Here is a 27141-nt window from a genome sequence, read left to right on the forward strand (position 1 = left end):
ATGAGGTACGGAATGAAGCTGGGGTGCGGTTCGGGATGCGGCTCGGTTCGGGATGCGCTTTGGGAAGCGTTTGTGTGCAGGGCGCAGTTTGGGACGAGCCGTGCCATGCGGGCCGGGATGCGGTGCCCCAGGATGACGCGCCAGGACCCACCCCGTGCCCAGCACCGTCCCGTCCCCACCCCCGCCCCCTCCCCGGCGCTTTCCCCGCCCGCCCCGTCCGGCGGAGCCCCGGGGGCGGGGGCCAGGTACGGCGGGGCGGGCCGGCCGGCCGGGGGAGGGCCCGCGGGGAGCGGCGGGCAGCTAAAGGCAGGTGCCGGCCCCGAGAGCCGCCCCGGGCTGGCTCGGGGGTCCCGCGGCGGCCGGGGCCATGCGAGGGGCGGCGGCCTGAGCGGGGCGGCCATGGCCGGGGCGGCGGGCGGGGAGCGGCGGGCGGCGCTGACGGCGGTGCGCACCGAGGGCTCGGGGGGGACCCCCGGGGCGGGCAGCGGGACCCTCCCCCCCCTGCCGCCGCCGCCGCCGCCCCCTCCCCGCCGCCGGGGGCTCGGGGCCGCCCCCCGCCCCGCCGGGGCCCCGCGCTGCTGCCGCCGCCGCCTGCAGAACTGCCTGTACAACGTGCTGGAGCGGCCCCGCGGCTGGGCGTTCATCTACCACGTCTTCATGTGAGTACCGGGCACCGGCAGGGGGGCACGGGGAGGCGAACACCCGGGGCTGCGCGGGGAACGAGCACCGGGGCTACCGGTAGAGCCCCCCCGGCTCCAGCGCGAAGTTTCTCCGGGGCCGCCGGAGCCGGTCCTGGTGCCGGGATCCGCCGCCCGGGCTGGGTCCGTGGCCCCCCGGTGCTGCTCCTGCCCTGGAGCCGGTTCCAGTCCCGGGATCCGCCGCCCGGGTGGGGTCCCTGGTGTCCCGGTGCCGCCCCTGCCCCGCAGCCGGTGCCGGCTCGGTGGCGGAGGGTCCCGGGCGAGGAGCTGAGCGCGTCCCCAAGGATGGGGCTCAACCCCCGGGATGGCCCCGAGACCCTTCCCGGTGTCACCGCGTCACCGTCCCGCCCTGCCGCTGTCCCTGCCGGGGTCTCTGAGCACAGGGGGACACTGAAAGGCAGGGGGGTGACAGCTCTGGATGGCAGCGGGGACACTCTGCTGTCCCGTACCTGTAGCACGGCTGGGACAAGGCACAAGTGCCACCCCAGAGCCGTGCCCGGGGATCCTGTCCCCGCTGTACCCCCAGAGCTGCGCCCATTCCCGGCTCCCCGTGGATCCCCAGCGCTGGAAATCCCTCTCCATGGCCACGGGGATGTTCCCAGGAGCGCACCTGCTCCTTCCCCTGCTCCGGGTGTTTTCCTGAGCTCTGCTCCAGCTTCCCTGGCTGGATCCGAGCATCCCACGGCTGCTGGCTCCGCTCAGGGCTCTGAACAGCTTCACCCGCTCGGGTTTGCTACCTCGGGGGGCTGTGACAGCAGCCCCAACACACCTGGAGGCTGCAGGGACAGAGGGGGCTCCAATATTGGGATTGTCCCGAACCGGGAGCTGGGGACGTGCTGGGACATCACAGCCGTGGGGCAGGAGGTGCTTTCCCTCCTTGCCTGGCGTGTTCCAGGTGTGGGCACGGACAAAATTTTGCCTCTTTCCCTCTCACCTGGAGCGGTGCCGCGGGGCTGCGCCGTTCCTGGGGTGCTGCGGGAGCCGGAGCTCATTAAGAGGCAGGAAAATGGGTCTTGCCTAAGTTAGCACATCGAGCTGGCAGCGGGGATTTGTCACGGGAGGAAAGGGCACCTGGAGCTCCCCAGGGAGCCGGGACACCAGCCCGGGGCCCATTTGGAAACCACATCTACCTCCAGAGCGGGCTCCCGCAGCCAGAATCCCTGCGTGGAAAATCCCACCTTGGGAAAAGCTTTTCCAGCAGGGAAAGGCGGCCAAAGCCCCTGGCAGGGCGGGCAGGGGGGATGGATGGCACACACACACGGCCTGGGGATGTGGAAGAACTGTGCCCTGCTCATCTTCCAGCTGGGATATCCATCCCTGAGCATCCTCCACCAGTTTGAGCCTTTTTTACCCCAAAAATAACAACGTGGCACAAGCGGCCCCGTTTGCAGAGCCTCCCCTGCCAGGGCAGGCAGTGGGCATGGATAGCACACACACCTCCATGGAATATGGAAGAGCTGTGCCCCCTGCTCATCTCCCAGCTGGGATATCCACCCCTGAGCATCCTTCACCAGTCTGAGCCTTTTTTTACCCCAAAAACACCAAAATGTCACAAGCGGCCTCATTTACAGAGGCCCAGTCCGTTCCCTGCCAGGGCGAGCAGTGGGCATGGATGGCACACACAACCCCCACGGGATGTGGAAGAGCTGTGCCCCCTGCCCATCCACCCCTGAGCATCCTCCACCAGTTTGCGCCTTTTTTACCCCAAAAATAACACTGTGGGACAAGCGGCCCCATTTGCAGAGCCTCCCCAGTCCCTCCCCTGCCACCCCAGCGTGCCTGGCCCCATCTCCCGGGCTCTGGGCTTCGTTCCACAAGATGTGCAGCAGCAGCAGCAGCAGCCAAACGTCTCCAGCCTTTGCTGAGGAGGTTTTTGTTCACTCACTCGCTCAATTTTAGGCAGCTGCAGGGCAGAGTCCTGCCAGGGACCCCCCGAATCCTGTGGGAAGACGCCGCGGTGGGTGCAAGGTGCAGACATCTGTTCTGCGAAGCCTCTCCCGTAATGCTGCTCATTTCTGGCTCCTTCCAAGTTTTTTTTTTGTTTTTTTTGTTGGGTTTTTTTCCTCTCTCTCTCTCTCTCGCGGCAGATGGGAGCTGCGAAGCTGTTGCAGCGGCTCTGAAGTTGTCGGGCGATGATTTGTGTGCCGCAATCGCTGGGTTTTAACAAAAGAGGAGGAAGGTGTTACCCCCTCCTCTTCCTCCCCTGAGAGGCACGGGAGGGGATGGAGCCTCCAGCCCGAGGTTGGGGCAGTGCTGGTGGCACAAACTGGTCCCAAACGCTGGTGGCACAAATGGAGCCCCAGTGGCACAAACCGAGCCCCAGTGGCGCAAACCCGTCCCCAGCGCTGGTGACACAAAGCGGTCCCCAGAGTTGGTGGCACAAACCGAGCCCCTGTGCTGGTGACACAAACTGGTCCCCTGTGCTGGTGACACAAACCAACCCCATCCCCAGCTCTAGTGGCACAACCCCATCCCCAGTGCTGGTGGCACAAACCCGTCCCCAGTTCTGGTGGCACAAACCCTTTCCCAGCTCTGGTGGCACAAACCCGTCCCCAGCTCTGGTGGCACAACCCCATCCCCAGTTCTGGTGGCACAAACCGAGCCCATTCCCAGCTCTGGTGGCACAAACCCGTCCCCAGCTCTGGGAACACAAACCAACCCCATCCCCAGTGCTGATGGCACAAACAGGTCCCCTGTGCTGGTGACACAAACCAGTCCGTCCCCAGTGCTGGTGGCACAACCCCATCCCCAGCTCTGGTGGCACAACCCCATCCCCAGCACTGGTGGCACAAACCAGTCCCCAGCTCTGGGGACACAAACCGAGCCCCGGTGGCACAAACCCGTCCCCAGCACTGCCTCCCCGGGCGGGCTGGCTCCGGGACAGGGCTGGGAGCTGCTGGAATGGAAATCCCCGCTGAGAAGGGACGTGCGTCCCTCCCCGCAGCGCGGCCGAGCCCATCGCGTTTATTGACCCGCTCCAGCCTCTTTCTGTCTCGGCGAATTGATCCCAAATCTTCTGCCAGCACCTGCTCTGGGCTCCATGGTTTGGTCACTGAATCATTTCTGCGGCAGCTCTGCCCTGGGTGGAGGGGGTTAGGAGGGATTGGAGGCACTTTTGGGGTCTGGTGGGTGTCCCCAATGTCCCCCGTGCACCAGGAAGGGGGTGGTGAGGACATGGGGGCCCGTGCAGGTGGAAATCCGAGTGCTGAGGTGCCCCCAGCCCCTCCAGACCATGCAGGGAGGCTCAGCCCGGCCTCACCAAGCCGAGCCTGGGATGAGAACTCGCAGCCCTGGAGCTTACGGAGCAAATCCAGGAGGGAGCCCAGAGCATTAACCAGAGGCTTTAGAGCCAGGAGACGAAATAAGAACTTCCCTTTTCCAATCTCCTCCTCCTTAGCAGGCGCTTCCCCGCTCCCGGCAAAGCTTGGCACGGGCACAGCTGCGTGCCCGTGGGCAGGGGCTGCCCTGCCAGGGGGTTTCTGCACCCTGGAGCTGCTCCATGAATTTTTTCCAGGTGCCCAACTCTATTTATTCCCAATGTGGTTTGTCCCTGCCCACCCTCCAGCCCCAAAAATTCCCGGGGTCTGCTGGTGCCCACGGTTATGAAACGGCACCAGCAGCTGGGCTCAGCGCTTTTGGCGCTCCTGGAGGAGCATTTCCATGCAGAACAGCTTCACCTGGAGCAAATTAGGGAAGCCTGAGCCAGCAGCAAGCACCGGGAACAGCCGCAATCCCCTGCCTGGAGCAGCATCCCCTGTGCCAGGCCCAGCTCCTTGCGCTGCTCTTGGGTTTATTTCCCACCTGGGAGAGGAATTTTCGTGGTTGTTGGGGTTTGTTTCCCACCTGGGAGAGGAATTTCCCTGGTTGTTGGGGTTTATTTTCCATGTGTGAGAGGAATTTTCCTTGGTTTTGGGATTTACTTCCCATTTCATAGAGGAATTTCCCTGGTTCTTGGGATTTATTTCCCATCTGGGAGAGGAATTTCCCTGGTTGTTGGGGTTTATTTTCCACGAGTGAGAGGAATTTTCCTTGGTTTTGGGATTTACTTCCCATTTGATAGAGGAATTTCCCTGGTTCTTGGGGTTTATTTCCCACCTGGAAGAGGAATTTCCCTGGTTGTTTGATTTATTTCCCACCTGGGAGAGGAATTTTCGTGGTTGTTGGGGTTTGTTTCCCACCTGGAAAAGGAATTTCCCTGGTTGTTGGGGTTTATTTTCCACGAGTGAGAGGAATTTTCCTTGGTTTTGGGATTTACTTCCCATTTGATAGAGGAATTTCCCTGGTTCTTGGGGTTTATTTCCCACCTGGAAGAGGGATTTCTCTGGTTGTTTGATTTATTTCCCACCTGAGAGAGGAATTTCCCTGGTTTTGGGGTTTATTTCCCACCTGGAAGAGGAATTTCCCTGGTTGTTGGGGTTTATTTTCCACGAGTGAGAGGAATTTTCCTTGGTTTTGGGATTTACTTCCCATTTGATAGAGGAATTTCCCTGCTTTGGGGGTTTATTTCCCACCTGGAAGAGGAATTTCCCTGGTCCTTCCAGCACTGTTGGAGAACCAGAAAACCCCCCTGCCATGCTGGCAGTGCCACCACAGCCAGTGCCCAGCCCTTGCCAACACCCCCAGGGCAATTCCTAAGCCTGGAGGCTGGCATGGATTGCAGGAAAATCCTTCCATCCCTGCTCAGCGCTGAGTCCCCAGCGCCTGCTTGGAAAAACCTCTTGAATTAACTCTTAAACTCTTGAATTTAACTCTCAGCCCTTCCACCTCTTCGAATTTAGCTCGTTGAAGGTTTTTAACCTCCTGGATTTAACTCTTCAACCTCTCTTAAACTCCTGAATTTAACTCCTCAGCCTCTCTAAAACTCTTGAGTTTAACTCTTCAGCCTCTCTAAAACTCCTGAATTTAACTCTTCAGCCTCTCTAAAACTCTTGAGTTTAACTCTTCGGCCTCTCTAAAACTCTTGAGTTTAACCTCTCTTAAACTCTTGAATTTAACTCCTCAGCCTCTCTTAAACTCTCGAGTTTAACTCTTCAGCCTCTCTTAAACTCCTGAATTTAACTCTACAACCTCTCTTAAACTTTGAGTTTAACTTTCAACTATTCTACCTATTTAAATTTAGCTCGTCGAAGGTTTTTAACCTCCTGAATTTAACTCCTCAGCCTCTCTTAAACTCTTGAATTTAACTCTCCAGCCTCTCTTAAATTCCTGAATTTAACTCCTCAGCCTCTCTTAAACTCTTGAATTTAACTCTTCAGCCTCTCTTAAATTCCTGAATTTAACTCCTCAGCCTCTCCAAAACTCCTGAATTTAATTCTTCAACCTCTCTAAAACTCTTCAATTTGACTCTTCAGCCTCTCTAAAACTCTTGAATTTAACTCTTCAACCTCTCTAAAACTCTTGACTTTAACCCTTCAGCCCCTCTAAAACTCTTGAATTTAACTCTTCAGCCTCTCTCAAACTATTGAGTTTACCTCTCCACCCTTCCGCCTCTTTAAATTTAGCTCGTTGGAGGTTTTTCACTCACTGTCCCCCAGCTGGGTGGTGGCACGGCCACCCCAGAGGGGCTCAGGCTGTGCCCCCAGGGCCACCTTCAGCCCGGGGCTGAAACGGGAGCTGCCCCAGGGGCAGTGCCAGCGGCAGGAGAAGCCGGCACAGCACTTTCCCCAGCCCCATGTGGTGTCACCAGGGCATAAAATTAAGCGACTTCGGCGCAACATGAAACGGTGCATTGATTTTTCCTTCTGTTTTGTTTTTTTTTTTTTTCCCTTTTTCCCTCTTCCTGCTCCCGCCAGACCCCCTAGGTTGGCACAGGAGGTGCCAGTTTGGCACCCCAGTGGGTGATGCTGGAGAGTTTTTGCTTCTTTGTCCCCATCATTTGATCCCAAACCTCCCCTCCACCCTTTGAGGGTCCCAACTTTGGGGCCACCCACACCCTTGCGCCCCAAATGTCCCCGCAGGCGCTGGCAGAGGGTGACAGCCCCGATCTCTCTCTCTCTCTCTCTTTCTCTCTGCTCAGAAAACTCTCTGGCTCCTTCTCCCCCCTCTCCAGCCCGCTCCTTGCCAGATGATCCAAGAGCAAAACTATCCCGGCCGCTCCGTGTGAGCGCCTTGGCACGGCCGCGGGAGCCTTGTGACCTCCCCGCGGGCACGGGGGGTGCCACCAGCCGCGCTCTCCTCCCGAAACACGCCGGGGTTTAGGGCTGGAGTGTTCCTGGGTGCTGCCGTGGGGTGGGGGAGAGGATCCGTGTCCTGGCTTTGCTTGCAGCGCTCCCCGGGATGATGGGGACATGCCGTGCTGCCTTTCCTCTGGGGCTGTGGGGACTCTGAGAGAAGCACCCTCCTGATAACAGCTCTGATAACATCTGGGGGGACTGGGGACACCCAGTGCTGCCTTTTCCCTGGGCTCTGGGAGCATCACCCTCCTGATAACAGCTCTGATAACATCTGGGGGGACTGGGGACACCCAGTGCTGCCTTTTCCCTGGGATCTGGGAGCATCACCCTCCTGATAACAGCTCTGATAACAGCTCGAGGGGCATCCAGTGCTGCCTTTTCCCTGGGACTTTGGGAGCATCACCCTCCTGATAACAGCTCTGATAACATCTCGGGGGGCTGGGGACATCCAGTGCTGCCTCTGCTGGGACTGTGGGGCTCTGGGAGCATCACCCTCCTGATAACAGCTCTGATAACATCTGGGGGGACATCCCGTGCTGCTTCTCCACTGGGGCTGTGGGGCTTTGGGAGCATCACCTTCCTGATAACAGCTCTGATAACATCTCGAGGGGCATCCTGTGCTGCCTCTGTGCTGGGGCTATGGGGCTCTAGAAGCAGAACCTTCCTGATAACAGCTCTGATAACATCTGGGGGGACATCCCGTGCTTCCTCTCCACTAGGGCTGAGGGATTCTGAGAGCAGCACCCTCCTGATAACAGCTCTGATAACATCTCGGGGTACCTCCAGCGCTGCCTCTTCCCTGGGGTTCTGAGAGCATCACCCTCCTGATAACAGCTCTGATAAGGCCTCGGGGCTGCGCTCTGAGCGTGTGCCGGGCTCTGCTGCGCTTCTCCCCGTGGGGAAACACTCCCGGAGCTTTTGTGCTTCCCTTCAGGGCGGCGTGGGCCGCTCCGTGCCATGGTTACGGGCGCAAACAGGGCCCGGTTATTTATATCCCCCCGCTCCACCTCTCCTGCAGGGCTGCGGGGCCGAGGGACGGGGATTTATGCCTTGTGCTGTTTATCCAGCTGCAGACCGAGCTGAACCTCGCGGCCAGGGGAGCCGGGAGGGTGAAACGGCACCGCCGTCCCTGCTGGAGCTGTGCGTGGGCAGTTTTTGGGCCAAATCCCGAGTTTCCAGCGGTGGCACAGCTGGAGGGTAGGGTTTAGGCGCTGTGATGGTGCCAGGGAAGGGATCTGTGCCTTTCTGGAGCCGGCCGAGCTGTTTGTCCTGCGGGGGATGGTGTTTGTCTTGCCTGAGTTATCGCGGCCTGCGCCCCTGCCCGGGGCGAGGGCAAAGCAGGGAAGCGACAGCCCTGCCAGGGCCGGTTCCACCCCCGTGCCAGTCCCGGGACAGGGCTGGTGTCACCCCCGTGACAATCCAGGGGAGAGGGCAAAGCAAGGACAAGGAAAGCCCTGCCAGGCTCAGTGCCACCCCTGTGCCAGTCTCAAGGATCTGGGCAGAGCAGGGACCAGGACAGCCCTGCCAGGGTCGGTGCCATCCCCATGCCAGTCCCAGGGTTTTGGGAAAGCAGGGACCGGGACAGCCCTGTCAGTGCTGGTGGCATCCCTGTGACAACCCCGGGGGTTTGGGCAGAGCAGGGTCAGGGACAGCTCTGCCAGTGCTGGTGTCACCCCCATGCCAGTCCTGGGTTGAGGTCAAAGTGGGACTGGGACAGCCCTGATGGCGTCGGTGCCATCCCCGTGCCAACCCCAGGGATTTGGGAAAGTGGGGACCAGGACAGACATGCCAGGGCCGGTGTCACCCCCTTGCCAGTCCTGTGTTGAGGGCAAAGTGCCACCAGGACAGCCCTGCGAGGGTTGGTGCCACCCCCATGCCAATCCTGGGGTGAGGACAAAGCGGGGACCGGGACAGCTCTGCCAGGGCTGGTGCCACCCCTGTGCCAATCCCGGGGATTTGGGGATGAATCCTGGGATTCCTACCCCACAAACTCCAAGGATCCCACTCCTCTGTCTCATCCCAGGCTGTTTTGGGGTGCAGCCCCTTTGCCCAGCGGTGTTTTGGGCACACTGGGAGCCAAGTGGTGCCCGCCTGCCCATGCGGGGAGCCCGACTTGGCCCTGGTTCCCCTGAGCTCAGCAGCTTTCCCCGCTCACCTGTTCCTGGGCCGGCTCAGGCGGCAGCAGATGGCAGTGCCCACCCTAATGAAGATTAATGGAGGAGATTTCGCCTTCCCCGCCGGGTTTTCATTATTGTTTTGGGGAGGTTTCGCTGCTCCTGCTGGGTCCTGTCCCTGTGTCCATGCTGGGAAAAGGGGGGGGTCCCATGGAGAGGGGGCTGGAGGTGGGGATTTTATTTGGGAGAGGTGAAGAACCAGCTCAGCCTCTGCTCTGGGGACGCTCTGGAGCTCCTGTCCCCCTCTCTCTGCCCCATCCCCATTCCCCTTCCGGCATTCCTGGCTTTTCCAGCTCCTCTTGGAGGGTGGGAAGAGCAGCGAGCTGGGATGGGAGCTGGTCCCCAGGGGGGTTTGGGAAAATGGGGACCAGGACAGTCTTGCCAGGGCTGGTGCCACCCTCATACCAATCCTGGGGATTTGGGAAAGTGGGGATCAGGACAGCCCTGCTAGGGCCAGTGTCATCCCCATGCCAGTCCCATGGCAAGGGCAGAGCAGGGACAGGGACAGCCTTGTGAGAGTTGGTGCCACCCTCGTGCCAATCCCAGCTTGAGGGCAAAGCGGGACAGGGACTGCCCTGCCAGGGCTGGTGCCATCCATATGCCAATCCTGGGCTGAGGGCAAAGTGGGACTAGGACTGCCCTGATGGGGGTGGTGCCACCCTCCTGCCAACCCAGGGGTTTGGGAAAGCAGAGCTCAAGATCACCCTGCCAGGGCTGGTGCCACCCGCAGAGATTTGGGAAAGTGGGGACCAGGACAGTTCTGCCAGGGCCAGTGCAGGGCTGAGGGTGTAAAACCCTCCTGGGTGTTTGGTACAGCAGAATTCCTGCCCAGGATGGTTGCTCCTGGCTGGTTCCTGGCTCCCCTCGCTGCCTTCAGCCATCTGACCCTCCCCTAAGCCGCTTAAGCGCCGCCGGCAGCCGGGATGGGGCGTTTGCCCGGGCTTTGCGCGTTAATTCCTAGCAGGTGATGCCTTCCCAGAAAGTTCCTTTCCCAGCCAGCCCCGTGGGGCCTCTCCTGCCTGGATCCTTCCCCAGATCCCACAGGATGCTGCTGGGAGGTTTCCCCCATCCCATCCTGGTGGTGCTCCAGAGCCAGGGCCACCCACAGCAAAGTCCCCACGTGTGCGTGAGGCAAGGGGCACAAATCTTGCCTTGCACAAGGGGCACAAATCTTGCCTTGCACAAGGGGCACAAATCTTTCGCAGCCCGCGAGATTTCTGCCTTCTCCTCTGCTTTGTGCTTGGCTGCCCGTGTAATTGCCTGCTAAATCCTGCCTGGATAATCTTTTCTTGCTGATGATGCACCAAGCTCTGAGCTCGGAGCTGTGTTTTGCTCCTCCTGGCACCTCCTGCCCGTGCCACGGGGGTGCTGCTGCTCCCTGTGGGGTTTCACTCCAGAACTGCTGTGCTGGAGGAAAAAAAAAACCCCAATTAATAATTCAGAGGGAGAAGGAGCTGGCTCCAACCTTCTGCCTTGCCTGGGAGAGCAGCAGTGCAGGGAGGACAGGGTGGTGACACGGCTGTGACACCCCTGGCTCCGGCTCTGCCTCCTCCCTGCTCTGCATCCAGCTCTTCTCCCATTCCTGAGGGGTTTTTTGGCTGTCGGTCCCACCTCCAGCAGCATTTTGGGGAAAAGGAACCCAGAAAAGGTCCCATTTAGGCTGTGCCACCCTCACGGCCCTCATGCCAGGGGTGGGTTTGGCAGCCCCCAGCCCCACACGGGGCTGTGGTGTCAGTGGGGCGGGGGGGGGGGGTCCCGGATGGTCTCACTGAGGGACACAGAGCATTGTCCCCTCTCTGCTGTGTCCCCTGGTGCCTTCCCAGTGCCACTGGGACAGCTGGGACAGGACTCACCCCTCTGATGGCTCAGGCAGCTGGCTCTGCCCAAAAATCCCATCAACATCAGCAACACAAAGAGGTGGGAACGTCCTCCTGAGGGGGAAATGAGCCCCCCACAGCCCCTGGATGAATTGAGGAGATTTCTCCTTCCCCATTGGGTTTTCGTTGTTGTTTTGGGGAGGTTCCATCCAGCGCTGGTGGCCCCTGGGCATTGTCACCATGAGAACAAAGCCATGGGGCTGAGATGGGGGCCACCAAGGTGCCAGGGCCACCAGGGCTCCGTGCCAGTGCCACCCAGGGTGGTGTGACCATGGTCCCTGGTGTGCCATTGTCCCCAGTGCCACCGAGGGTGGTGTGGCCATGGTCCCTGGTGTGCCATTGTCCCCAGTGCCACCCAGGGTGGTGTGGCCATGGTCCCCAGTGCCACCCAGCCTGGTGTGCCCGTGGTTCCTGGTGTGCTCATGGTCCCTGGTGCCACCCAAGGTGGTGTGCCCATGGTCCCTGGTGCCACCCAGCCTGGTGTGCCCATGGTCCCTGGTGTGCCCATGGTCCCCGGTGCCACCCAGCCTGGTGTGCCCATGGTCCCTGGTGCCACCCATTGCGGTGTGCCCGTGGTTCCTGGTGCCATCCCAGAGCAATGTGCCCATGGTCCCCGGTGCCACCCAGCCCGGTGTGCCCATGGTCCCTGGTGCCATCCTAGCGCAGTGGTGACGGAGCAGCGAGTGGCCCTTTGTGTCACGTGGGCCGGTGGCACAAGCCCTCCGCTTTCCTTTTTTAGAATCGCTGGATCAGGGGAAAAAAATGTATTTTTGGAGGTTTCATTTGCTCCAGCTTCAGAGTCGACTTTCTTTTTTTTTATTTTTTTTTTTTTTTTAATTTTAATTCCCCTCCTTACTTTAAATGGGCCAAAGCCCCTCGTGCCTGAGCACCCAGGGAGGAGCAGCCTCGGAGCTGTTCCTGAGGACTTTTCCCCTGGGTTGACACTTTCCTGATGCTGCTGGCATGTCCCCACCGTGGCAGTGATGCTGGGGACAGTCCTAAGCAGCTCTGCTGCCCTTCCTGCAGCACCAGAACCCTGCACAGTGCCAGACCCCCCGTGTCCCTCCCTGCCTTTAATTAAGAAGCTGCAGGGCTGCGCCAGAGCTGGCGCTGAGCCCCACGGCAGCTCCTGGGTTCCCCAAAGGCTCCATGCCACCATCTAGAGGCAAAACCTGTCCCCAGTGGCTCTGCCACCACCTGGGGAGCTCTTGACTGGGGGTTCAGGCTGTGAGAGGGGGGTAGCACTGTGGGCTGGGGTCCCCTGGCTGTCCCTGTGCCCCCACTGACACTTTGTGCTTCCAGATTCCTCCTTGTCTTCAGCTGCCTGGTGCTGTCCGTCTTCTCCACCATCCAGGAGCACCAGAAATTGGCCAACGAGTGCCTCTTCATCTTGGTGAGCGATGCAGGAGCTCGGATTCCCTTTCCCCACTTTAGATCCTAAAGAAATTGGGTAAAATGGCGGGCAGAACCCCTGTGACCTCATCACAAGTAGCTGATGGCCCGATGGCACTGCGGGGGTGGCCTGGCCGTGGGTGTCACCAGGGCCCATCCCACCATTGTCTCTCCATCCCACCATTGTCTCTCCATCCCACCATTGTCTCTCCATCCCACCATTGTCCCAATCCGTGCGAAAACCGCTGGAGCAGGCAGGGCACGAGGGGCTAAAAAAGGCAACTTTCCCCCAAACTGTCACAAAGAGCTGACGCAGGGACTTCTCCCGAGTGACGGAGACTAAATTGGGAAGGTCCTTGTGACTTTTCCTGCGAGTAAGCAGAACGGGGGCTTGTTTGTGCGAGAGGTAGGAGGACAATGCTGACAGAGGAGGAAAAGGACCCAGCTCGGGGTGAGGAGGAGAGCAGCAATTCCCTCACAGCCCCGGCAGCTCCGTCTCATCACCCTCATCCCTTGGGGCAGCTCCGCCGGCCTTGCTGCGGCCACCCCATGCCGCGCTCAGCGAAATTCACTTTTCCCCATCAAATCTGAGCCCTTCACTCTCCCTACGCCCCTTTCCCCCCCTTTTCCCCCCCTTTTCCCCCCCTTTTTCACCTTTTTTCCCCCCAACAGGAGTTTGTGATGATCGTGGTGTTCGGCATGGAGTACATCATCCGCGTGTGGGCCGCCGGCTGCTGCTGCCGCTACCGCGGCTGGCGCGGGCGCTTCCGCTTCGCCAGGAAACCCTTCTGCGTGATAGGTACCAAAAAACAAAAAATCATTTCCATTGGGTTTGGGTGTCACATTAAAGGTGGTGTTTGAGGCTCTAAGGATTGGAGATGTCCTAGTTGCTGGCAGCTTTAGTTTTGGAGAAATCCAGCAAAGTTTGCCAATTTCGAGCTTGGCACCACGCGGTCTGCCAATGGGAGTGGTCGCAAACAGAGGCAATTTTCCATGGGGAAAAGAAGTGATTTCCTCAGGGTTTGGGTATCAGATTAAAGGTGGTGTTTGGGGCTCTAAGGATTGGAGAGGTCCTAATTGCTGGCTGCTTTAGTTTTGGAGAAATCCAGCAAAGTTTGCCAATTTCAAGCTTGGCATTGCCCTTGTTGGCGAGGACAAGTGGTTGTAAATGGAGGCCATTTTCCATGGGAAAAAGAAATCATTTCCCCAGGGTCTGGGTATCAGATGAAAGGTGGTGTTTGGGGCTGTAAGGACTTGCTGGGTCCTAGTTGCTGGCAGCTTAAGTTTTAGAGAAATCCAAGAAAGTTTGCCAATTTTGAGCTTGGCACCACACAGTCTGCCAGGGTGAGTGGCCACAAACAGAGGCAATTTTCCATGGGGAAAAGAGTCATTACCCCAGAATCAGGGTACCAGATTAAAGGTGGTGTTTGGGGCTCTAAGGACTTGCTGGGTCCTGGCTGCTGGCAGCTTTAGTTTTGGAGAAATCCAGAAAAGTTTGCAAATTTCTAGCTTGGCACCACCCTGTCAGTGAGGACAAGTGGCCGCAAACGCAAACGGAGGCCATTGTCCATGGGAAACACGACAACTTCACAATAATAAATCAACGATACAGCACATTACTACAACATGGCAACTTTGATTTTTATGGGCCGAATTCAGGACAACCCCCAGCGTCCCCTGAGCCTGTTTGTCCCCTCAGATTTCATCGTCTTCATCGCCTCGGTGGCCGTCATCGCCGCGGGCACGCAGGGCAACATCTTTGCCACGTCGGCACTGCGCAGCATGCGCTTCCTGCAGATCCTGCGCATGGTGCGCATGGACCGCCGTGGTGGCACCTGGAAGCTGCTGGGCTCCGTCGTCTACGCCCACAGCAAGGTGAGAACAACTGTAAAATATTGTTGTTACCAATATTGCAGACTTTCGGCTGGTTGGGTGTGTGGTGTTTCACCCCACAGATACTTTGGGCTGGCTGGGCGTGTGGTGTTTCACCCCACAGACACTTTTGGCCAGCTGGGCGTGTGGTGTTTCACCCCACAGACACTTTTGGCCAGCTGGGCGTGTGGTGTTTCACCCCACAGACACTTTGGGCTGGCTGGGTGTGTGGTGTTTCACCCCACAGACACTTTGGGCTGTTGGGTGTGTGATGTTTCACCCCACAGACACTTTGGGCTGGCTGGGTGTGTGGTGTTTCACCCCACAGACACTTTGGGCTGGCTGGGTGCTGCAGCTGAGCCCGTGGGGATAAGGCCAGGCCTGCAGGAGCTCTGGTGGTGCTGGGATGGAGCTTCCCCCCATAACAGGGGCTGCTCCTCAGGTTTCCCTCTGGCAGAGAAGCTTTAAGGCGATGGTGAAGGAAAGGAGTCGGTTCTGATGGAGGGTTTGCATCCAGAGCTTCATTCTGGCCCACAGGCCTCTGAATGCAGCACCAGCTCCAGCAGAACTCCCTGAGCCCGTGGTTGCTGCTCCTTTGAACCCGGGGAGAGGGGCAGGGAAGGGGCAGGGAGCCACCAAGCAGGGACAGGAGGGGAGGGACAAAGGTACAAAGGACACCTGGATGGCCCAATGCCCCCCAGGGGTAGAGGGCATCCTTTGAATCTGTCAATCATTGGAATTCCAGGACTGAGAGACAGTGCTGGGAGGGGAATGGAGAGGTGACTGACACACCTGTGATATAACATAAACTTATAAACATAACATAAAATTCAGTGCAATATAAAGACCACTCAGCGCAAATCTCCAATCTAGCCAGCACAAAACAAACAACTAAAGAACAATTTAGCGCAATACAGCAAAAAACCACCCAGGGACACCCCCTGAGCCTCACCATGCCCCTCAGGAGCTCATCACCGCCTGGTACATCGGCTTCCTGGTGCTCATCTTCGCCTCCTTCCTCGTCTACCTGGCCGAGAAGGACGCCAACGTGCAGTTCGCCACCTACGCCGATTCCCTGTGGTGGGGCACGGTAAGCTCGGCCCCCGCGGCTCCCCGGGGACAGGAGGGGACGGGGCCGTGCTGGGGGAGCGCCCTGCAGGCCCCCCGCTGCTGTGCCCCCGGGCAGGTCACCCTGACCACCATCGGCTACGGGGACAAAGCGCCGCAGACGTGGCTGGGCCGGATGCTGGCGGCCGGATTCGCCCTGCTCGGCATCTCCTTCTTCGCCCTGCCCGCTGTGAGTAGGGCTGGGAGAGGCTCAAAATAGGGGGGAAAAGGGGTACAGCACCCTCTGTGTGGGGTCCAGGCTGTGGTGGCACTCATGGCTCTGTCCCCTCCTGTCCCCAGGGGATCCTGGGCTCCGGATTCGCCCTCAAGGTGCAGGAGCAGCATCGGCAGAAGCACTTTGAGAAGAGGAGGACTCCAGCGGCCAACCTGATCCAGGTGAGGCAGGGCTGGCCTGTCCCACCCCAGCCCTTCCCAGGAATGCTTTGCTGTCCCCTCCTCTGCTCTACCCATCCAAACTCCCAGCCTCACACTCAGCACTGTGACCGTGTGCACAGGAGTCTGAGAGTGAGGGAAGAGACGAGGATCTGACTCCGTGTTCCAGAAGGCTTTTATTATTTATTATTTTATTTTATATTTGATTATAAAATTTATTTATTCTTAATAATTTTATTATTTATTTTTTAATTATTTTATTATGTATTTATTTATTTATTTATTTATTTATTTATTTATTTTTAATTGTGTTATTATTCATTTTGGGTTTTTTAGTTAGGCATTTATCATTTTATAATAAAATAACATAGAAATTATTTTATATATTATATTATATTATATTATATTATATTATATTATATTATATTATATTATGTTATGTTATGTTATGTTATGTTATATTAATTGTATTTTTATATATCATTCTATATATATATATTCTATTAAAACTATACTAAAATAATAGAAGAAAGGATTTCATCAGAAGGCTGGCTAAGAATAGAAAAAGGAGGAATGATAACAAAAGCTTGTGTCTCAGACAGAGAGCCTGAGCCAGCTGACTGTGATTGGCCATTAATTAGAAACAATTAACATGAGACCAATCCCAGATTTACCTGTTGCATTCCACAGCAGCAGATAATCAATGTTTACATTTTGTTCCTGAGGCCTCTCAGCTTCTCAGAGGAAAAAATCCTAAGGAAAGGACTTTTCATAAAAGATATCTGAGACACAGCACCGACATTCTGCGGGTTGGTCAGGATGGATGGAGGGGTCCAGGAGGGTTCTCCCATCCCCATTAACCCCAATTCCCATGAATCTCCCTCCCTGCAGGCTGCCTGGCGCCTGTACTCCACCGATGCCAGCCGGGGGTACCTGACGGCCACCTGGTGTTACTACGACAGCCTCCTGCCCGCCTTCAGGTATGCCTTCAGGGAGGGGGTGAGGGCTGGGGGCTCCCGGGGGTCCCCATGGGGATGAACAGCCTGGGAAACCAGGAGGGACCTTGTGGAACCCCCAGGAGCTCGGTGGGGTCGAGCAGCACCGACACCTTCCCAGCACGGGAGTCTGCTGAAGGAGCCTCCTTCACCCTCATCATCCTCACAGCGCCCATCCCATCCCCTCTCACTCCATCCATAGCCTTCCTCCAGCAGCACAGGGAATGGGGAGGCACCTCGGGAACCCCACGGTTGTGGTGGTGGAGCTGCAGCAGGACAGGAGCTGGTTCCAGGTGTGGGCACGGGGGGATCCCATGTCTCGTTCCTGCAGCATGTCCCTCCTGTGATCCCTGGGATTTTGCACTGTGGATGGGCCAAAGGCTTCCCAAAGGTTTTTTCCAGATCCTGAAGGTTTCCCACATCCCTGTGAGCATCCCTGCCCTCCTGCCTGCCCTGCTCAGGCCATGTGACAAATCCATCCCTCTGTCCCACTCTCAGTTTTTCCAAAGGCCACAGCCCTGAGTCCCAGCGTCCCCAGCATCACCCCGGATCCTGGGGATCTCCGGGGGCTCTGCTGCCCCTCCTGCAGTGCCAGGAGCAGTGGAATTCACACAGAGCCAGATTCCATCCCTGCTGGGTCGGAGCCTTCCCCTTCTGGCTGGAGCCCAGGATCTGATGGTGACAGATCCGTGTCCCCACCCCGTCCCAGATTTGTCCTTCCCTGATCCATCCCCCTCAGCACGTCCAACCCTTCCTTCTGTTCAATCCCTTCCCAGGACCCTTCCCCAGCCCCATCGCCCCTCAATTAAGAAACAATCTTTTGAACAAAAATGCTGATTTTTTTTCTTTTGTTTTGCTCCAGTTTTGCTTTGGTTTGCATTCAGAAGGACCCAGCGCTGCTCAGCCTCGCTTTGCCGGTTCCGTTTGCTTTGAAAATTTTAATTTCTCCCCGTTTTTATTCCACCCCGACCTCAGAGAGCTGGTCCTTATATTTGAGCATTTGCACCGGGTGCGCAACGGAGGATTTAGGAACTCAGAGGTGAAAAAATGGCCTGAGAGAGCCCCACCACCCTATCACTGCTTCACCCCCGCCCAGAAAAGCTTCAGCCTGGCCGTGTGTGCAGGGGAAAGGTAGGAGGGGGCAGCCCCCGTGTTCTCCCTCCTCTCTGCTCTGTCTGCTCTGCTCCTCTGTGCCCTCCTGAGATGTCACTGTCACTGCCAGGCAAGAACAAGTCTAGACTCTTCACTTTTCGGTCTTGAAGTTGTTTATTAATGAAAATTTTATATATATATATATATATATATATATATATATATATATATATATATATATATATATATATATTTAATTAAATTATTAATTTACCTGAATAATTCATTACATTATTAATTTTTAAAATTGTTAATTCTTTATTATTAAATTATTATTTTTTTTCTGCCCAGCTGAGATCTGCTCAGCAGGGCAGCCACAGGCACTCTGACCACCCGCGAGGTGGTGTTGTCTTTTTATACTATTTATAATATATATTTATATATATATTATATATATATTTATATATAATTATATATAAATATTTATTTATAGTATATATAAAGATATATTTATACTATTTATATATATATATATATATATATATATATATATATAATATAACATATTTACACTTAATTCCCAATACCTATCAGCTATGTTAGACAGTGCACCTCTACTCTAAACCACTCCCAAAGTGCCAACATCACTGCAGAAAATGGAGAACAAGAAGAAAGGCTGGACATGCTCAAGTTCCTCCATCTTGTCCCCATAACCCCCATACCAAAAATCCTAAAATCTACATTTTCACCCTGTGATTATTTTGTTATTATACTATTCAAGCCTGTGTGGCTTTCAGGTCCTCATACAAAGCTGGTAATTTGCTTCAGGGGTCACAATCAAATCCCCAGGTGTTCTGGGCTGTGTGCCAGGGTCTCTGAACCCCCCAGCAGGGTTCTTGGCAACTCTGGACACCCAGAGGGGTGCTCTGAGTTCTGACACCCAGCTCCATTCCAGCTCCAGGAGGAGCAGATTTGATCCCAGGGGATGCTCTGGGCTGTTTTACCTTTGTGGGGTCACCTCGCTGCCCTCTCCATGTGGCACAGGGCAACTGAGAGTGGCAGGAAACCCCTTGAAGGGGCAAGGGCAGTGGTGCCATCCTGGCAGGATGGAGCCCAGGAAAGAGCAAATCCCAGAGCCTGGGGCTGGGAAGAGCTCCTGGACCCCATGAGTAGAGAAGGGAGGGCTTGAGGCTGCCCTGCTGCTGGTGGTGGCTGCTGTGTCCCTTGTCCCCTCTCCCTGAAGAGGAGATCCCAGCGTGCCACCCCCAGGACACCGCCAGGGTTAGGTGGGGAGAGGCCCCGTGCCTCAGTTTCCCCTGTGATGCTGCATCAGCAGGGCTGAGCGTGCAGGTGTGGGGATGAGCAGCACCTGCACCTGCTTGGGATGAGCAGCACCTGGTCCATAATCCAACGGTTTTAGGAGCCGCTCATCTTGGTGCAAATCCAAGTGAAAACAATGGACCTCTCACTAGTCCTAAACACATTCATACTCTTAACTCTAGTAGCCCTCTGCACCCGCGCCTGCTCCCCCAGGTGAGTTCGGGGCTTGGGGTCTCCTCCCTGGGCTCTGTGACCAACCAGGACCTAGCAGAGGAAGGACCAAACCCTCCTCAGGGGTCTGAGCCTGCCCATCTCCCCCACCTCTCATAACATCTCATCTTCTCTCTCTCCTCCCTCTCCCGCTCACCTTCCTCCTCCTCCTCCTCCTCCTCCCCATCCCTTCATCCTCCCCCAAGCTGGAATGAGGAGGACGCGCAGCCCCACAGGTGTTTACGCCTCAGGTAACGCTCGGGAGCCCCCACCGCGGTCCCTCTGCTCGGGGACTGTCCCCAAATCCTTCTGGCAGGGCCGAGACGGCGCCCAGGTGTTTATGCAGGACCTACACGAGCATCCTGTCCTCGGGGCGGTGGCATCAGCGGTGGCCCCGGGGCTGATTCTCTTTTCTCCTGTGTCTCTGCCCTGCCCCTCCAGCCCCATCTTTAGTGGTAAGAGGAGGCTCTTGCAGACGTGGGGCACGTGGAGAAGGAGGTACCGTGTACTGCTGAGAGCCTCGGGATGCATGGATGCACCCTCGGGATGCATGGATGCAGCCCTGCCTGCGTGCCTGCGGCATGGACGGGACTGGGACCGAGGCACAGGGGGTGGAGGCAGAATTAGGGGTCCCTCCGAGGGCAGGGAGGTTGTGCATGGCCTGGGCTGAGCTGTCCCACTCTCCCTTACTGCCTCAGTTTCCTCGTAATGCGGATGAGAATGGGTTGGCGGCAACCATACCTTGGATAAATCCCATAAATCCCAGCTGTGTGCTGCAGCCTGATTGCTGGGACACAGCCCTTCCCAGCCTGAGAATGTGTGGCAGCCCCACCTGCCAGCACGGGGAAGGGCTGGGAGCCCTGTGCCCTGCCAGGACCCTGCCTGTATCCCTGCCAGGACCCTGTTGTATCTCTGCCTCTATTCCTGCCAGGACCCTGCCTCTATCCCTGCCTGTATCCCTGCGTGTTTCCCTGCATGTTTCCCTGCCAGGACCTTGCCTAGATCCCTGCCTGAATCCCTGCCTGTATCCCTGCTCGTATCCCTGCCAGGACCCTGTCAGGACCATCCCCAAACCCCTCAGTTTCATGGATCCTGTCCTGCAGAGGGTGTGGGATTCACTCCGTGCCCTCCCCACCTTTAGGGTCCTTCCCTGTGCGTCCCCTTGAGCTGCATTTGGGGTCTCTCATCGTGTAAAATCTGGGGGTTTTGAGTAGGTCCTGCATAAACAATGCCTGGTGTTCCCCCCCAACCCAAAACTGCAGCTGGGTTTGGGAGCAGAACTCGCAGTAGGGCAGCAGCAGAGCCTGGAGGAGGAGGAGGAGGAGGATGAAGCAGCTTGGCTGGGTTTGGAGGGATGGAGCAGGAGCAGAGCTCTGCTCAGCTCAGCTCAGTGTCCCCTGCTGCTACATCCATCTGTCCCCTCTCTCCCTGTCTGTCACCTCCTTTCTCTGCTCTTGGGACCAAAAAAAAAGGGATTTACAGAAAAAACCTCAGACCTGCCCAGCAGGAACCACCTGCTCCTGGTGCCCATCACCTTTCAGGGGCCCTCTGTGAGCTCAGCATGGCCACCCCCACCTCAAACAAGGTCCCTGTCCCCGTCCCCACGGCCCTGACGCCGCTGTCCCCGCGCAGCAACAAGATGGGCATCAAGGAGCGGATGCGGCTGAGCAGCTCTCAGCGCCAGGGCAGCCGCGGCCGGCAGCATCAGCAGCAGCACCTGGGGCCGCCCCTGCACCGCTCCCCCAGCCCCGAGGACGTGGCCGAAGCCTCCAGCCCCACCAAGGTGCAGAAAAGCTGGAGCTTCAACGACCGCACGCGGTTCCGAGCGTCGCTGAGGCTCAAACCGCGGACGCCCACCGAGGGTGAGTGTCTTGGTTTGGGAAAAGGAGGCTGCTAAGGAAGGCAGGAGCCTCCCCTGAAATGGAGAATGTAAACCCTCCCCACCCCTCCAAATTGCTATAAATTTTAAATTAAGGGGTTCTCAGGCAAAAAATATGGGAGAAGGAAATAACAGTTCTTTAATAGGGAAAAGAAAAAAAAAAAGGATAAAATAAACAATGCAGTGAACTAAACCAACACTGCCAGAGTCAGAACACAGCCTGACACCCTGTGGGTCAGGCTGTTGGCAGCAGTGCCATTGGAATTGTGGCTCAGCCCTCCTGCAGCGTCAGGGCTGGTTCTGCTGGAGCAGGGATCCTGGAGAAAGGTGCAGTCTCTGCCTCTGAAGATCCAGGGGCAGAGGCAGCTGCTGTTCCTCTGGGAAATCCCGTGGAGAAGCCGTGCTGGTGTTCCAGAATCTCCAGATTATATCCAGGTGGGAATGTTTGAAATCTCCAGATTATATCCAGGTGGGAATGTCTGAAATCTCCAGATTATATCCAGGTAGGAATGCTTGAAATCTCAGATTGTATCCAGGTAGGAATGTTTGAAATCTCCAGATTATATCCAGGTGGGAATGTCTGAAGTCTCCAGATTATATCTGGGTAGGAATGTTTGAAATCTCAGATTGTATCCGGGTAGGAATGCTTGGCTCCTCCCCCTGGGCTCACATCTCCCAATGGGAAGCTGTAGTTCTTATCAGCCATGCAGGGACATTCCATAGCTGTTATCAGCAGGTGTCCCCTCCCGAGGGAGGAGTGATTGTGGTCACTCAGAAAGAGAGATAAGGCAAACTGCCCACTTGACAAGGGTAATCTGCCATACAGATGGTAATGGAAAACAACTTGCATTGCAATCTTCAACAGTGAGCCCCTGGGGGACACTGAGGGGGCTGCAGGGTTGGGGACAGCCCTGGGGCTGTGCCATCTGCCCCCTCTTGTCACCCACAGCTGACTGCCCACCAGAGGACAGCGGTGAGGAGAGGAGCTCCCCCTGCGAGCTGACCTTTGAGGACATCATGCCGGCAGTGAAGACCCTCATCAGGGCTGTCAGGTGAGGCTGTCCCCTCCCATGTCCCCAAGTGTGCCCAGAGCCCCCCACCCCGGGCACCCCTGTTCGTGCTTCCACCCCCGCTGTCCCTGCAGGATCCTGAAGTTCCTGGTGGCCAAGAGGAAGTTCAAGGAGACCTTGCGTCCCTACGATGTCAAGGACGTCATCGAGCAGTACTCGGCCGGACACCTGGACATGCTGGGCAGGATCAAGAGCCTGCAGACACGGTGAGGTGCCCTGCAGGTGGCCCTGGGGCATTCCCTGATGGGGTCCCAAGCCCTTGGGAGTGATGGGTGGGCTCTGTCCCTCCCTTCCCAATTTTGGGGCATTCCCTGGTGGAGTCCTGAGCCCTCGGGAGGGATGGGTGGGCTCTGCCCCTTCCTTCCCAATCCTGGGGCATTCCCGACCCTGGGGCATTCCCCGGTGGGGTCTCAGGAGTGATGGGTGGGCTCTGCCCCTTCCTCCCCAACCCTGGGGCATTCCCAACCCTGGGGCATTCCCTGGTGCAATGGATGGGCTCTGCTCCTTCCTTCTCGACCCTGGGGCATTCCCTGGTGGGCTCAGGAGTGATGGATGAGCTCTGTCCCTTCCTTCCCTCCGTGCCAGCGTGGACCAGATCGTGGGCAGGGACCGGGCGCTCCCAGCGGACAAGAAGGTTCGGGAGAAGGGCGAGAAGCCGGCGCTGGAGGCAGAGCTGGTGGACGAGCTCAGCATGATGGGGCGCGTGGTCAAAGTGGAGCGGCAGGTCAGGAGGGGACACCCAGCAGTGTCACCGTCCCTTGGGAGGGACAGCTGAGCCTCCCACCACCCCTCCCATGGGGGTGGGCCCGGCTGAGCTGGGGGTTACTGAGGGATTTCTGTAATTCTCAGCCATCCCCTACATTGGACAAACACTAGTCGAATGAGCCTGAGGTGGGTTCTCTGTCGACAATCCTACACTAACTCAATCCTTTGCCCTTCATTTCCTCCTCCCATTCATCATCGTAGGCCTCACACTTGTCCATCTCACCTTCCTCCATGAAACAGGCTCAAATAACCCCCTCAGACTGCGACAAAATCCCCTTCCACCCATACTAAACCATTAAAGACATTCTAGGGTTCGTAGTGATACTTTCCTTACTCATCCCCCTGGCCCTATTCTCCCCCAACTTCTTGGGTGACCCAGAAAACTTTAACACCACCTAACCCATTAGTGACTCCTCCACACATCAAACCCGAATGATTCTTCCTATTTGCCATCGTCTGATCCATTCCTGTCACTATAGGACATGAAGCTCACACCGCTGTTCTCAAGGTGAAGAAAAAGGGAAGTTTATTTTCTGACTCCAACATTTATAGTGACAGTGAATTGGAGGGTGACAGCGCCACCTCTCCGATGACACTGGTCAAACCAACAGCCCATCAACTTTCTCCTCCTCTATAAAGAAACGCAAAACAATGAGTTATTCACAGAAAGCGTGTGAGAAAGTTCACTCCAAGAATGTCAACATCACGAGGCTTAGAAAATCTTAAAAAATTCAAGGTAACAAACAAACCAGGAGGCGTCCTAGCCCTATCTGCCTCCATCCTCGTCCCTGCAGGTGCAATCCATCGAGCACAAGCTGGACCTGCTGCTCGGCCTCTACTCGCAGTGCCTGCGCAAGGGCTCCAGCAACTCCTTCAGCCTGGCCGCGGTGCGGGCGCCGCCCGGCGAGCCCGACGTCACCTCGGACTATCACAGCCCCGCGGAGCACGAGGACATCTCGGCGTCCGCGCAGACCCTCAGCAGCTCCAGGTCGGCCAGCGCCAACATGGACTGAGCAGGAGGCGGCAGGATGGGGTGATGGGGACGGAGGGGCGTTGTCCCTTTGTTGTCACCTCGCTGTCCCCTCACGGTGTTACTTGAACCGAGTCTTCCTCTGTGGGGACACGGCTGCAGCAGGGTGCCTGTGGCACGGGGGCGTGGCCAGCCCAGGCTCCTGGGGCGTTCCTGAGATGTTCCTGGGGTTCTCCTGGGGATATTCCTGAGGATGCTCCTGGGGATGTTCCTGGGGTTCTCCTGGGGATGTTTCTGGGATGTTCCTGAGATATTTCTGGGATATTCCTGGGATGTTCCTGGGACATTCCTGAGATGCTCCTGGGGATGCTCCTGGGGACGTTCCTGAGACATTCCTGGGACGTTCCTGGGGACATTCCTGGGGACGTTCCTGGGACATTCCTGGGACGCTCCGAGAATATTCCTGGGATGTTCCTGAGATGCTCCTGGGGTGCTCCTGGCTTCCTGTAGGATGATGCCCCTGCAGCTCTGGGGTCCTGGGTGCTCCCCAGCTGTCGTGGGGATGCTCAGGGCTGGCCCCATCCCCTGGGGTTTGGTTTGAAGCCCATCCCCAGCCCTCAGGACAGGTCCTGCGTGGTCCCCCAGAGCTGAGCCGGGGCCACCACCAGCTATGCAAGGTCCCATCTCCCTCTCGCTGCCAGTGCAGGGGTGTGGGGACACGACCCAGGGTGGTTTTACCCGTGTCACTGGGGGTCCCCAGTGTGGGGAGCAGGGGACTGTCCCCCCCTGTCCAGGCTGCACCTCTCCAGAAGCACAGCAGAGCCTTCTGCCTGCCCGTGCATGCTCCCAGGGCAATATATATATAGATTATATATATATTTATATTTATGCAATAATGTCTTAATATGCAACACCCCTGGGAAAAGCAACCCGAGGGGCCATAGGCAATAAGCAACCCCCTGCCAGCTGCCAGGCCTGGACTGTGCTGCCCTGGAGGCCCTGAGAGCTCAGGGAAGGGGGAAATCTCCACCCCAGGGTGGCCCTGGAGCCAGGAAGCTGAGCAGGGGACAGCGCTGTCCCCAAGGAGTGTCCCAGCCCCTGCTCCTGCTTAGGGGATTCACTCCCGGCTGGGTCCTGCCGTGCTCAGTTTGTCCCTGTCCCTGTCACGGGCCGGGCCTGGAGGGGAGCTGCCACAGGGTGGTGTCCTTGCATGTCACCAACAGCAGAGCCACCACAGCCCCGCGCTGTCCCAGTGCCAACGCTGGGGCTGTGCCAAAGTGGCACCAGGAGGGCTCGGTGGTCACCCCACAGCGCCAGGATCTGTCCTGGGCTGCTCCCACCGCTCCCCCTCTCTGGTTTGGCACAGTGGGGTTCGCTCCATGTTCTCTGCTCCGGGCACTGGGGACCCCCGACCCTGCTCGTCCCCTCTCCCATCAGTGCATGCAGCCAGCGCGGGCCGTGCCAGGGCTGCTCGAACCCCCAAATCCCGGGGGTGCCCGGGCGGTGCCACAGCGGGGCACAGCGCTGGGCGAGGTGCATGTGACAGCTTTGCAGGAATTGCAGGAATTTTAACCCTTTAGAACCCCCCTGCCCGGGCTGGCTGGTCCCCGCAGAGCCCCCCCAGAGCCAGCGGTAGTTACCTCACTTGATTAACTTATTAATTTATTTGTTTCATTAAAATTTGGAGTAGAGGCTGACGCCTGCTGCTGTCTGTCTCCCGAGAGGTGGCACTGCGGCCCTGTCACCGAGCTGCGGACAGGGGACACAAATGACCGGGTGGGGACAGGACACAAATGTCCTGACGGGGACACAAATGACCAGCAGGGGACACAAATGTCCAGCAGGGGACACGAATGACCAGCAGGGGACACAAATGACCAGCAGGGGACATGAATGTCCAGCAGGGGACACGAATGTCCAGCAGGGGACACAAATGACCAGCAGGGGACACAAATGACCAGCAGGGGACATGAATGTCCAGCAGGGGACACAAATGTCCAGCAGGGGACACGAATGGCCAGCAGGGGACAGAAATGACCAGCAGGGGACATGAATGTCTAGCAGGAGACACAAATGTCCAGCAGGGGAAACGAATGACCAGCAGGGGACACAAATGTCCGACAGGGGACACGACACAAATGTCCAGCAGGGAACACAAATGTCCACCAGGGGACACAAATGTCCAGCAGGGACCAGAAATGCGGACACAAATTTCCGCCAAGGGACACAAATGACCGGCAGGGGACACAAATTTCCGGACACCTCCCTGACCCCTTAAGCTGCAGAAAGCCACCGAGATGGGACTGAGAGCGCAGCTCCAGCTCCATCCTGTCCGTGCAGGGGTGCAGGGTCGGTGTCACTGCAGAAGGACCCGTGCCCTGATTTTTGTCACCTTACAGTGAAGTGTCGCTGCCCCGGGAAGGGCTGTGGCCACCCTGCCTGTTTGGTGTGTCCCCCCGCAAATGGCGATGTCCCCAATGCCATCCCAGTGAGGTGAAGGTGCGCCCCCCTTCCCCAGGAGCCCCCAGACCCCTGTGGGGACAGCAAAGCTTCAGCCCTGGCAGTGAGCTGTCACCCCCGGGGGACAGCGCGTCCTGCAGCGATGCCGGGGCTGAGGCGGCTCCTTCCCGTGCCGCTGGCCGGAGAGGAAACCGGGGCCGGCCGCGGCTCCGTCCCTGCCTTTCCTGGCCGCCTCCTGCCAAGAAATTCTCTCCAGGATCGCCTCGGGGCCGAGCCCTGCAGGGGCAGCGCCCCCAGAGCTGGGGATGGGGGCTCGGGGGGGCTCCAGCACCCCGGTCCCGCCCAGTGCCCGATATGTGGGGTGCGATCCGTGGGGGGCTGGCTTTGGGGGGCGCTGGACCACGCACCAGAGGGGCGGGCGGCTTTCCTGGGTGGGTTTGGAGGGATTCATCCCTGCAGTGCGGGATCTTCACCCCGCACTCAGCTCGACAGAACCCGGCTCTGTTCGTGGGGCATCCAGGGCCAACCCAGCCGTGGGTTGGGGTCTTCCCGTGCCTCTGAGCAGTGGGAACAGGGTGCTGGCACTTGTCCCTCCCCCGGTGGCACAGGCAGGGCAGGAGGCGTGTGCCAGCCCCGGGCTCTGCCTCCCGCCCTCACACGGGCACACAAAGTGCCCTGGCAGGACTTTGTCCCC

General features: G+C 57.6%; 1 protein-coding gene across 1 annotated transcript; it reads left to right on the forward strand.

Moving 5' to 3' along the window:
* Window positions 1–25673, forward strand: KCNQ4 (potassium voltage-gated channel subfamily Q member 4). Its single transcript, XM_058040049.1, has 14 exons — window positions 1–659; window positions 12225–12315; window positions 12987–13113; window positions 14014–14189; window positions 15151–15276; window positions 15346–15483; window positions 15594–15689; window positions 16578–16666; window positions 19745–19801; window positions 20936–21165; window positions 22132–22234; window positions 22327–22458; window positions 22838–22976; window positions 23812–25673. The coding sequence occupies exons 1-14, from the start codon at window positions 1–3 to the stop codon at window positions 24028–24030; spliced, it is 2382 nt and encodes a 793-aa protein (XP_057896032.1). The 3' UTR covers window positions 24031–25673.
* Window positions 25674–27141: the final 1468 nt, after the last annotated feature.

Source organism: Melospiza georgiana, chromosome 24, assembly GCF_028018845.1.
Source record: "Melospiza georgiana isolate bMelGeo1 chromosome 24, bMelGeo1.pri, whole genome shotgun sequence".
Classification (NCBI taxonomy): Eukaryota; Metazoa; Chordata; class Aves; order Passeriformes; family Passerellidae; genus Melospiza; species Melospiza georgiana.

What these genes read in the sequence shown, in the direction of transcription:
- KCNQ4 (XM_058040049.1), top strand. Translation starts at nt 1, where the DNA reads ATGAGGTACGGAATGAAGCTGGGGTGCGGTTCGGGATGCGGCTCGGTT. An exon ending in CAGCGGCCAACCTGATCCAG is followed by an intron (nt 15,690 to 16,577) that starts GTGAGGCAGGGC and finishes CCCTCCCTGCAG; the next exon opens with GCTGCCTGGCGCCTGTACTC. An exon ending in ATCAAGAGCCTGCAGACACG is followed by an intron (nt 22,459 to 22,837) that starts GTGAGGTGCCCT and finishes CCTCCGTGCCAG; the next exon opens with CGTGGACCAGATCGTGGGCA.